Genomic DNA, 13,033 nt, shown 5'->3' on the forward strand with positions numbered 1-13,033 from the left:
TGCAGGTTCTCTGTACAAATTCAATCACAGGTCTAAGATGGTGATGTCAATGAAGATCATGATGATGACAATGATCAAGTTAGCGTGAGAATCATGAAGACCTGGGTTCAAGGCCAATGTCCACAAATACTGTGTAACTAGACATGTCTCTTAATCTCTGAATGCTCCAGGAAAATCTCTGACCCTAAATTCTAGACAAGAGCTGACTTGAATTAGCTGAAGGAACTTCCATTTTGGCATTCCCTATGCCAAATGAATAGTAGGTTTCTTTCACCCCCCAAAAAAAAAAACAGAATTATATTATTCTTATGTGACTTTAACATTCCTTGGGGCAGCTAGGTGGCATAGTGGATAAAGCACTGGTTCTGGAGTCAGGAGGACCTGAGTTCAAATTTTACCTTAGACAGGTGACCTTGGGCAAGTCACTTAACCCCATTGCCTTAAATTTAAAAAAAGCATTTCTCATATTTTTGCATCATTTTCCATTTTTCAAGATGCTTTAATTATCTCACTCAATCACCACAATGAGGCCAAGGAGATAGATAGGGTAGGGACTTTCATCCCCATTGGAGATGACAAGATTCAGAAGCCTAAAGTTGGCAGTGTCTTTAGAGGTCAACAGGTCAAACCTCTCCACTTGACAGATGAGAATGATAGGTCTAGAGAGATGAAGTCACTTCTCCAGTCACACAGGTAGTAAGCACCCAAGTCAGAATTTGAACCCAGAACCTCAGACTCTGGTGCCAATATTTCATTTAACAATACTAGCTAGGTAAGTAAATTGATGCCTAAAGAAACTCATACAGACTGATCTAGAAAGTGAACAGTGACTCTGGCCAAGGCCCCTTCCTCCTCCCTATGCTGGAAGGAGCCCCAACAGATCCCTCTTCCAGCACCATTACTGATACCTCCACCCGGAGGATGTCATCTGCGTGAATGTTGTCCACCCGCTGCTCTGTGTGTTCCACCAGCTTTGTCTCCAGGGACACCAGCAGCCGGCCACGATAGGACACACCTTCTCCCTGGGGAGGAGGAAACCGTATAATTTGTTCACTATTTAAAAAGTACAGAGAAGAAACTGGACTCATGGGATGCTGGAGGCACTAAGCTTAGAGGGCTTTTACATCATGGAAGTGAGGACATACTCATAGTTGAACATTTTTATATAGAAAATGAGAGAAACTAAAGACAAGGGAGAGGAATAAAGTCAATGAGGACAATGAGAGCCCATGGGCTCTAAGGACTAAGATACGGAGGGAGAAAGAGTTCCTTGGCCCAATTACCCTCCCCCCCCATGATTGCTATGTCTGTGTTCCAATTGACAACCAAGACTGGTTAATGTCCAGAGTGAATTAAGAACAATTAGCAAATTGGAGAAGTTATATAACCTCCTCTGCAACATGAGAGGGTCAGGCCATGTGGTCCTGGAGGTCCTTCTATATTTGTAACCCTATGATGTCCCTGTTTCTGAAGGTTAGTCATTGAAGAAGGGGCTCCTACCTAGGTCACAGCCATTAGCTAAAGATTTATGAAATATATTTGCATTTCTCAAGCCTTGCATCATACTTTTTTTAGGAGACCCAGACCCACACAAATATCCTCTCATGTGTCCACCATTTTGATAGATAGAAATCTTCACTTAAGGACTTAATCCTGCTAATTCTTCTTAGGGGCAAAGAAGAAAACCACCCCCTATCTAGGTTCCCTCTTGGCTACTCTATAGACGACTCATCCACTTTTCCGTATTTTGATAGTCAGGCATTATTTGTTGAGAGGAATAAGTTGGGGGATTTTAGGCTAAGGAATTAAAACCCAACTAAACCAAAGATAATATAGTGGAAAAGGAGGAGCAGCAGCCTTAGGGGAAGGGAAGGGGAGGGAAACAAGGAACTAGCTAGTGTGCACATCATGACTTAGACACTCAACTCAAACACTCTGAGACACTGAGCTCTGGGGTCCTTAGGGTTTCAGCCAGAGCAATAATCTGGATATTTAGAGAACAACTATGTCCTGAACATACAGGGAGGCGGGGGGGGGGGGGGGGGGGGGCAGGGACACCTATGGCTTAAGTCAGAAGAAGGATCAGGAGTAAACTAGGAAGGTAAGTCAGATTCCTCGGGGAGTCTAGGAAAGCCAGACTTTGGTCACAAAAGGACTGGATCCTGGGGTCCGATAGAGAGTCAGACCTAGGGGTCCCAGGAATCGATCTGTACATAGCCACCCCAATAGTATGACAGCACTTTGCACATAGGAAGCATTTATTGATTATTGAGTAAACCTGTATCACCCTACACCAGGAGGGAATAAGACTTAGGATTCTCAAAATGAACTATGTGGGAGGCCATTGCTAGTGATGGTTCAATATGTGAAGCATGAAACAGGAAGCAGCTGAGGGCAGGAGAATGACATCTGTCCCTGTCACCATGACTCCAGGAAGAAGTCATCTTCGGTCTCTTTTGTATCTTCCATGCTTGGTCCAATGGCTGGTAGGTGTTTAATAAATATTTATTGATCAATTGGTGGAAGAAGTCCGTCATAGCCAGGAATCAATGGATATATCCTAGAAGGTCAATTCATCTGTTCCCCCCCCTTGAATAGCACTGTCAGGAGCCCCTAAGACAGATCACCCCCACTACTTCTCCATATTTGACCCCACCTGGTAGCAGCCACAGCCTCACCTTGCCTAGGTTGAGTTCCTCATAAGGGTCAGGAAAACCAGTGAATTCCCTGGGGCTTCCGTAAAGATTCACATAGCAGGGTCCAAAGGTGGGGAGGAAACCCAGTCCATCATCAACTAGGAAACCACAGGAGAGAATCAGTTATAGGGGGTAGTGAGGAGAGCGACATAAAAGCCTGAATTTTTGCCAGGCTCCCATCACTGTCCAGCTTGGGGAACCTCATAGTCAATAATACTTACCCACAGACATTCCTAACTTGACTCTTAATTCCCAACCCTGATTCTTAGTTGCCAATCCCCATCCTTGGCCCTGAGCCCCTCACCTTCATCCTTGAATTTCAATCTCTAGCTTTAATTATTTTGTTCTAACCCCAGACCCCATCTGCTCCCTAAGGCTAAATTTCAAATGTTCCTTGAATCCTATATTAGTTATGGGACCGAGATTCTTCATGTTGCATCCCATCAAGGCTGCTTTGCCCCATGCACCCCATGCATGCCTCTCCATCCAAGACTTAGGTGTTGAACAATGGTCAAATCTAATTATGCCAGTTTCAGGCATTTAGTCCAGGTCCATCCCCAGGAGGACAATCTATGGGACTACATGGATAGGGGCCTACATAAAGACTGCTTCCTTCTCCTAGGGAAAAGGACCACAGGAGAAATGAAGGTACTCCCTAACCCTCAGGGTCATGGCCTCTTGCCCTTGAGTGAAAAGTGAGGAACAAAGACAAAGCTGTGTAACCTCACCATCAGTTCCATTCACTGGATACCATTCAGCAAGTTTTCAGTTTAGAAATAAAGTTGGAGCAAGGTTTAAAGATAAAGTAAAGATTAGGAACAGATATTCTTCTATATTATCTGATTGGCATTAATGCCAAAATTTTTCAACTAACATACTTTCAACTTTTTAATTCATTCATTTTCCAGCCTGGGGCTTTAGCTACAACATTCTAGAAGATTCTAGATTGTTATGAGAACAATCATAAGGGAAAAGCACTATTTATATCCCATAATTTATATTATCTGCCTCAAAGATAAAGAAGAATAGTAATTGGGACATCCCAGTGTAGATAAGGTTAAATGATGACTTCTCAAGGAAGATCTAAAGAAAATCTAACTATAGACCAGAAAGATTTCTGGTGAAAGTTGAAAACGTGATCTTCAGTGGTAAACAAGTTATTTTTTGTGCTATTATTATTATTATAACTTGCTGTTGCTGAGGAGGAAGCTGGCAGTGAAGGTTATAGTGATAGGAATCCTAGTCTCCAGATACCAAGAGTCGTGATGTTCTTTTAATAGGAAGAATCGGAAGGCAAAGGTCAGCTTTTGGGCAGGGCTAAGGAACTGTTGCTGAGTAGAGATTGATTTCATCCTGAGATCTAGAACCACAGTTGCCCTAACAAACCAAGAGCTCCCTAAATATTGAGACCAGGTCTACTCTCTCAGACCAGAGGTCTATTTAAGGGTGAATACTTTGCCACCAACTAATGGACAGAGGAAGAGGGAGGAGGACCTGAAGCAGCATGGGACACTATGTTTGAGTAAGACTTTTTTTCTCTGACCAGGAAACAGTTTGAGTCTGCTGACTTCCTTCGGCTCAACCTGAGATAGGTCTCTCCTGGTCTTCCAGAAGGGAATAACAACTGAGGCCCTGAAAAAGTCATTGTCAGAGGATATAGCTCAGCACTGTTGGCCATGACTGTGGAGTGAAAGATAAAGCTAAAGATGGGCATTGGGAGAGAGGTCCATAACCTCAGGAAGGAACTCAGTCCATGAAGATTGGTCAGAGCATTGTGGAGGCAGCCAGAGAGGGCCTAACTCATGGAAATTAATGTAACCCTTTACAAATATGAGCAGATCTCCATTCCCCAAGGATTAGTCACTTGGCTGCAAATTTGTAAATCCTACCCTATCTTCTCCTGCTCTCTCATTGCCCAGAGGCTATTCCAGCTCTCCCAGCCAGCCACTATGGTTGGTGACTGTGGGTTCAAGGGTGGAAAACTCATTTAATATTCATCTAGCCCCCCAAACCTCAGGAAACCAAATTCACCAAGGGAGATGAAAATTGGAGTCACCATAATAGATTGCAAGTGATTGGGGATTAGACACTGGGCCCCAGAGAAACAATTCTCACTTCCTTTCCTACTCTGAACCCAAGAGGATATTCCAGTAAATTGTAAGCAACTTGAGGGTCCAGAATTGGTTCACTTTGTCACTTTATTGCATTTGCCTCTGCCTCCAGTGTGTTGTGCGGTACCAATTGGACCAATGAACTGGATCTGCTACAGCCCCCTAACTAGAAAAAAAAAGAGGAAATGGAAGAAGAGAAGAGAACTGTTCTGCTAAAAGCAATTTCTACTTATTAATATACTTCTCTTCCCCATTGGAATGTTAACTCCCTGGGTGTAGGGATTTTTAACTATTGTATTTGTAGCCATACTCGGTACATGACCCAGAGTTGGCACTTAATAGATGTCCATGGTCCCTCTTTCTCTCTCAGTCCATCCCAGACTCAAAAGAATGCCACCCAGTATACCACCTGACCCTGAATCCCAAAGGAACCCCAGCCCAGGAACCCCTCCCTCCTCCCCATCAGGAGTCAAGCAACGTACGGTCGGAGGCACGGTAAGGGTTGGCCACACCGGGCGGCTCCTCTGAAGTGTAAAGAAATGGAGAAGAGGGTTAGCGTGGTCATGGAGGAGGCTGTCATCAGCGGGCAGGTTACATGGATGCATGCTTAGACAGACAGGCAGGTGGACGGGTGGACGGGTGGATGGATGGATCAATGGATAAACAGATGGACAGTCAGACAGAGGAGTAGGCCAATTTATCCATGGCTCCTTGAGCCTGTCAAAGACAACCCCACATTCCATTCCATACCCCAGCCCATGACTCCAGCACCTGCTCATTCTACTTAGACCAGATTCTTACAGCATCAGTCTGTCATACAGTAACTACTTAATAACTACTTTCGCCATCTCCACCCAATTGACCTTTCCACCACTGAGCAGCACAGTAATGAGTAAGGGGGTCTCTCAGGAAAGAAGCGCCTCTAAGGAGAGGAAATCTAAATTTGCCTTCCCTAAGCCTTAGGGTTTAGCCATACAGTTTTTCTGCCCATGTCCCTGGTTGGGTCTAAGGTTAAAAAATGAGTTTTCCAGTTGTCTGGAAAAGTTAAGTCTATGAGCCCGTGAACCTAAGAGATTTATTTCCCCATTGGGAGTTGCTTGAAACAGAGAACTCGTAACCCAGGTGTAGATGCCAGTACTGAACAGTAATAGCACAGAGGGGCTATGTTACATGCATGTTACATATATGGACCTACAAGAACCTGTGCAACTGAATATATTAGTTACACAGGTTCTTGTAGGTCAATCTGTATATATCTTGGGGCAAGGGTACACCCAGGTGGAACATTCTGTGTGTCTGAGTATGGTTCAGTCTGACTGCTTCTTCCTGTGGGGCATTCTCTAGCAAGGTGTGCCTAAGGTTCTATCTGTATTCACATGTGTGTGTGGCATATAATTGAGTGAATGCATACATGTCTATGGGTGGGTACCCATATTCACACAATAGCCCATATAATAAGACCAGGGTATCCAATGCCCCTTGCTAGTCAGTCAAGTGTGGCATTAATAAGAAGTCAGAACAATCCTAATAATAGCAGCAGCAGCATTTATATGGACTTTTAAGATCTCCAAAGACTTTATCAATATTCTCTTATTTGATCCTCACAATACCCCCAGGAGGTAGGGGTTAGCAACATCATCGTCATCGAACAGTTGAGGAAACAAAGGTGAAATGACTGCATAGCCTGTGACTGGATTTGAACTTGTATCGTCCTCATTCCAGACCTGCCACTCTCAGTACTGGGTGTAGTGTCTTTGAACCATGGATCACAGCACCTTTAGGTTCTAAAGATGGAAAGAACAATACCCCCATGAAAACAGAAACACCAAAGAGAGGGGTTTTACAAGGAGTTGCTGCCATCATCTGAAAATAATATTCAATCATACTGTAGGAAATCCTAATTATAATCCTAAATAATCAAATTATAATTAGAAATCATCCTTTTCCTTAGGATGACCCAGTAGAATGGAAGTTCCCTGAGGGCAGGACTTGTTGTTTTTGCTTCCTCAAACCAAGACCACTCCTTCCTACCTGTGTGACCTTGAATAAGTCACTTATTTTCTGTGACCAAATGAGACAGGACAATCTCTGAGATCCCCTTTGGCTAAGTCATTCTCCTTTCTTGAGACCTCAGTTTCCTCCCCGTGTCAAAGGAAGGAGCTGAGTCTCAAGACCTCTGAGATCCATTCCCATATTCTATGAAGCTGACTAGAAAGATTTGGGTAATTCCAGTTGCTTCCCAGCCGGAATGGACCTAGACATTGGCAATGAAACCTCTGGATGCCAAAGTTTAGCCTTTAGTTAGGACAGAGACCTGGACCTTTCTCCTGAACAGCAAGAAGGGGGCACATTAATCTGCATTATCCAGGTGATTTCTCTGGAACATTCCAACTTCTTCCCTCCCTATCTTCCTTTAAATCTCACCTTTTGGAGGCAGCTAGGTGGTGCAATGGATAGAGCACCGGTCCTGAAGTCAGGGGAACCTGAGTTCAAATCTGACCTCAGACACTTAATAATTACTTAGCTGTGTGGCCTTGGGCAAGCCACTTAACCCCATTACCTTAAATAAAAATGAAAAAAATCTCACCTTTTCCAAGAAGCCTTCTCCAGCCCCTACTTCCAAGGTCTTCCCTCTATTCATTCTTTCCTATTGATCCTGGCTCTACACAGCTGTTCACCCGTTTGTCTCCTCAGTTCCAGTGTAAGCCCCCTGAGGGAAGGGGTTGCCTTTAACCTCTTTTTTGTACCCCTCAAACTTAGCATAGTACTTAGTTAATACACAGTAAGCTTTTGGTAAATATTCATGGATTAAATGAAGGAAAATAATTTTAGTGACCCTGAAGAGAGAAAGCATTTTTTGACCAAATATTCCAGACCTTCCAGACCATTTTCCTGACTTCCACCCTACCCCACACTCCTTTGTTTGGCATGGTTTGTGGTGAAGAGATCTGGTTCAAGTTCCAATTCTGACTCACTAGCCTCTCTTAGTCCAGGTGAGTCAAGTCTTGGGGTCTCAGTTTCCTCAGTCATAAAATAGAGATAATTACTTGCATGTATCATGTAACTATTATGGAGTTTATACTTTTTAAATCCTATAGAAGGGAGAGTGATAATTATTATTTCCATCACTAGAGATGAAGAAGGAAAAAGGCAACACCGCCATGATGAGGGAGGCATGTTCATGTTCATCTCAATCCCAACAGGGCCAGATCCATGTCTGTATCCCCAGCAACACTTCCAGTCTATAGGACCGCAGAACTAGGGAGTGGGGGTCTTGGAGGTCACCTAATTCATCTTTCTTCTTTTAGGCAAACAGAAATTGCCTAGAAAGGAAAGTTAACTTAAAGTCGAAAGTGACAGAAGTCCAGGATTCAAACCCAGATTCTCTTCTCTTCACTATACCATGCAGATCATCTAGTTCTACCTCTTCCCCTTCATTTCATAGCAGAATGATGAGGGCTAAAGAGATTAGGCAACTTGCCCAAGGCCACAAAAGAGCCAGAATTCAAACCCAGCTCCTAGGACTGTCATTTCTATGGCTTTTCCACATCTCAAAGGCAAGGAGAGTTGGAAGTAAACAAAGATAGTGAAGTCCAGAAGTTATAACTTCTGTGCTCTGGACCCTTCCAGAAGTCAGTCCAGTAAGACCTGGGGATCCCTCATGAATGCATAAAATAAAATCCACAGGATTACCAAGGAAACCTAATTCTATGGAAATACAGTTACAAAAATACTGGAAAACAAGTTCAAAGCCCCCTGGGCTGGTCCAAGCATCTCATTTCACAAATGAGGAAAATGAGGTTTCTAAAGGTTAAGAGTCTTCCCTGAGGTCTCTAGGCTGGGATTCAGGCTAGACTTTCCAGCCAATGCTCTCCATGTAGAAGCCTAGTCTTTATTTTAGAAACGTGTCCCAGGGCAGCTCTCACCAGTGCATTTACGCACGTTTATTGCTCATTAACTGGGCAGGGATGCTGCCCAAGGAAGGCAAGGATGGTTCAAGGTAGAGGCTGCTGCTCACGTCAAGAAATGAGAAGCTATGACGAAGCAACTTGGAAATGAGGGTCATGAGTCACTCGGAAAATAGAATTCACTTTACCCAACGTTACGTTCATTCTCCTCCCAATCTGGCTCACTCAAGACTGTGATAGCTCTGAGAAAAAGAGGGCAAGGAGTCGGAGACTCAGGGTCTGGAAAAGTCACTTCCCTTCCCTGGGCCTCAGTTTCCTCTTTTGTTGTCAAATGATACCCCATTCAGGGGTTCTTAACTTGGTGTCCCAGAATTTGGTCTTTTTTTAAAATTTGATGCTTGAATTTCTACATAATTGGCTTCTTTGTAATCCTATTTAGTGTATACATTGGAAAACATGATTCTGAGGATGCAAAGGCTTCAGAGACCCCTAAGGGGTCCATAGCCCCCCAAAAAAGTTAAGAACACCTTAATGCTTCACACCTGGGTGTCCTGAAATAATTCCTGTGTTCTCATTGCATTTATTGTTTCTTGTCTTTATTTTATATTTGTTATTGGTAGATGGTGACAAAAGTCCTTCACCCAAGACAGATCAGTAACTGTCCCCCCAATAGGTTTAGTAGTCTCTGGCAAGGAGAGGTTCAGTGACTGGCCTGGGGTGGGGAGGGAGAGGGAGAGGGAGAGAGAGAGAGAGAGAGAGAGAGAGAGAGAGAGAGAGAGAGGATGTATGTGGCTGTTAGCATGTAGATGTATGTATCTCTGAGTCAGCATTGTATGAGTGAGGATGTGGGTCTATATGTGCATGTGTTTGTGTGTGTGTGTGTGTGTGTGTGTGTGTGTGTGTGTATGTGTGTCAGAGATGGAGACTGAAGCCAGGTCTGATTCCAAGGTACAGAAGGGTCTGGAACTGAGACCCCATTGCTCTGGGTGAGGAATGACCCCATACCAATGTACATGGGCATCTGCTCTGCTCTGCAACTCAAACCCTCAGAGAATTAATTAGGAGGTTAAGGGACTTAATGAAGGTCAAACAGCCAGAAGATGTTGGACCCAGAGCATGAACTGCGTCTGCTTGGCTCTAAGGCCAACTCTCTACCCACTGCACCACACTGTCTTTAGCATATAGTAAGAAGCTTCATACATGGATGTTTCGATGTCAAATGTCGAACCAAACTGAATTGCATTGACTTTGTCCAACCTACCTCCCAAGACCGCTAGGTTCCAGTGAGATAACAAATGGAAAGTGCTTTGAAAAGGATGTTGTTAGAGATGGGGAGAGGATCAGGTCAAGACCCTCGCTCACACGCAAGCTGCTCTGGGTTAGTCAAGCAGGAGACAGCCGGCGGGGCAGATCATGCAAGAACAGTCACCAGTATACTTAAAGGAATTAGTTGGAAAAGAGAAGTTCCAAAACATGATGGTTAAGAAGGAAGCCAGCCCAGGTCTCCATCACAGCTACCGTACCTGAGGAGGTAAAAAACAAAAGAAAAGAAAGTCTTTTTAGAGATGGTGTCATTATATCCTGAAAAACCTTCATCCTTCTCCTCCTCCTCTTCCTTTACTTCCTCCTCTTCCTCCTCCCCTTCCCCAGAAAGCTGCCCAGATTGATCCTGACAACAAGGCCAGTTCCCTTACCCCAACAGGTCACATCACAGACATAGTTGTGAGATTCCTGCAACTCCTTCCCCTGCCTGCACCCCCATAAATGCCCCTATCCTTGAGCTGCATGTAGTACAAACACTAAATCCAAGGGGTCCTAGACCCAGAGTTGGAAGGGACCTCAGAAACCCCTGAGTCTTCATTTTACAGAAGAGGAAACTGAGACCCCTGGGAGTTGACATGGTTTATCCAAGGTCAACAGCCTAGGCATAGCTCTGGAGATGGCAGAGCCCTCAAATCTAACCATCTCATTTTACTGAAGAGGAAACAGACCAAGTGAGGCTGGCTGCCCAGAATCCCTCAGGGACTAAGCATCAGGAAAGTGGATGGGGGAGACCCCAGGATCTCAGATATTATAACCTCTGTTCTGACCTTTGAACCTCATGCCTCCAAAACTCTCCCCCGCTCTCATCTAATGACATAACTCCATCTGTCTGTCTGTCTGTCTGCTCATGTCCTGCAATGGGGTGGGAGAAGGAGGTCCCATCATACTTCCTATGCCCTTCCTCCTGCTTCCTTATCTAGAAGACCTCCAGGCCTAGCTCTGTTCCCACCTACATCCTTCTTGAAGCCTCCCCTGATCATGCCAGCCCCCCAAAGAACTCTCCCTACTCTGGTCTCCTTCATTTCAGAGAGACTTTGCCATTCACTTGGCCATTACATATTGCTAGTTCCCATATTGTGCATATCTTAGCTCCCTCCCTTCCTCCTCCCTGCTTCCCCTTCCCTATCACTTCGACTGGAAACTTATGGAGGACAAGGCCCATTTTCATATTTTTTCTTCATTTCCTTTATTTCCTTTACAATAAGCATGATAGGTTCTCAGAAAATGCATAGAGTTGACCATGACAATGGCCAGCCATTTACATTGGTAGGGGGAGATTCTTCACCCAAGAACTCCTTAGACCAAGGGAATCCCCATGGATTTCCTCAAGAGCAGTGTTCCCACTCTCACTGAGAAAAAGTCCCAAGGTCTACTGGGCATCTCTAGGACACAACCACTCCCCTGCTCCAATGATGGGGATCCATACACAATCCTGGCCAAAGGAACCAAGAAGATGATGCTACGGATGTGAAGCCATGGGCAAGAAACTAAGGACTTCAAGGTCATGGTGGTGTTTTAATCCAAGTTACCACTGGAGGGGACTTTGGAAGAGAAAAGATAACATTGAGATGAGACCAGGTGGTTAAGAAGGTGGGATCTGAGCCAGAATCTAGATTTATAGACAACAACTTGGAATAAAGTATGAACGGCTGTGGGACCAGGGATGGGATCTGCCCAATGAGGCCTGGTAAAAATATATTCTTGCTTGGAGTTCTGTAAATCTGGTCAGTAAGGCTTCAAAGCAAAAGGGGAGGAGAAGGAGAAAACTACCTGCATATATCTACCAGGCTTGCCAGCACATAGTTACAACAGAGGAAGAAAAACAGCAGGAGAGATGCCCAGTAACTCAAAGGGAAGAACAACCAAGGAACAGGCAGCTATAAAAATCCACAGACCAGATAGCAACACACCAACAAGATATCCCAACAGAGGAAGGCAAAGTCAACCTCATAAATATTGTGGAGACTTGGTGGGCTGGGACTCAAGAATGAAATGCAGCTGTGGGAGAAAATGCTGTATTTAAAATGAAGAGGAGAGCGAGGCATGGTGATGCCCGCCTGGAATCCCAGCTACCGGGAGCTGACGCTGATGGAAAATATGAGCTCAGGAGTTTTGAGCTGGGGTGGGCTGAGCCTATCAGGTGGCCACACTGAATCTGGCACAAATATGATGAGGAGGGGGCAAGTAGGCTGCCTAAGGAGGGCCAAACCAGCCCTGGTCAGAAATGGAGTAGGCCAAACCTCCTGTGCCAAGCAGTAGTGGGATTGGACCCATTAGTGACCCCTGAATTTTCAGCTAGTTCAAAATAGGGAGGAAGGAAGGAAGGAAGGAAGGAAGGAAGGAAGGAAGGAAGGAAGGAAGGAAGGAAGGAAGGAAGGAAGGAAGGAAGGAAGGAAGGAAGGAAGGAAGGGAGGGAGGGACAGGCATATCAAACAGTTTAAGAGAGGTGGAGTAGCAAAGAGGTTGGGGGTGAAGAAGTGAGACCCCACATGCTTAGGTGAGCTCCAAGCTGGAAACCTCTCTGCTAGCCCATCAGCTTGCAGGAATGGGGTCCTGAGCTCAGGAATTCAGGTTAGTGGCTAAAGGTCCAAGAATCATGATTTCTAGGGGTTTTTTCCTATTCCCCCAGAAATAGGTATAACCCTGGGGTGGGAAAGCTGGCCTCCAGGTCAAGAACAATTCTCAGCAAGAAGAAAGCAAGTGGAAGTCGGGGTGAGGGGGAGAGGAGTGGGGGGAAGCAGGAGCTGCTGTTGCTTTGAGAGAAGCATCAGTAATTGTTAGTGAGAAGGAAACAGATTCAGCCTTAAGCTCCCACCGAATTATTACAAACAGACCAGGCCAGGCTGGTCAGTGGTTAGAACTTGGTGCTAATGAGGCCAAGGTCACAGGCTTGAATGCCATCTGGAGGCTGTTCCCTAGCCACAGTCTCACCCTGAAGCCTGGCCACAGCAGAGACTTGGGCCTAACACTCCCCCTCAGCCTGTCCACACACTGA

General features: G+C 45.0%; 1 protein-coding gene across 19 annotated transcripts in view; it reads right to left on the minus strand.

Moving 5' to 3' along the window:
• The window catches only part of DYSF (dysferlin), a 256,063-nt gene that overhangs the window by 135,126 nt on the left and 107,904 nt on the right, over positions 1-13,033 (minus strand). For 10 of the 19 annotated variants that reach the window (XM_074195818.1, XM_074195810.1, XM_074195764.1 and 7 more), the window contains 3 exons: positions 5,290-5,331; positions 2,679-2,794; positions 909-1,022 (listed from right to left, as the gene is read on the minus strand). In XM_074195818.1, the coding sequence (XP_074051919.1) occupies positions 909-1,022; positions 2,679-2,794; positions 5,290-5,331 (272 nt within the window). The remainder of the gene's footprint in view (positions 1-908; positions 1,023-2,678; positions 2,795-5,289; positions 5,332-13,033) is intronic. The other 9 variants (XM_074195853.1, XM_074195790.1, XM_074195877.1 and 6 more) reach the window with 1 other exon arrangement.

The sequence above is a fragment of the Macrotis lagotis genome, chromosome 1 (genome assembly GCF_037893015.1).
Source record: "Macrotis lagotis isolate mMagLag1 chromosome 1, bilby.v1.9.chrom.fasta, whole genome shotgun sequence".
In the NCBI taxonomy this organism is placed as follows: Eukaryota; Metazoa; Chordata; class Mammalia; order Peramelemorphia; family Peramelidae; genus Macrotis; species Macrotis lagotis.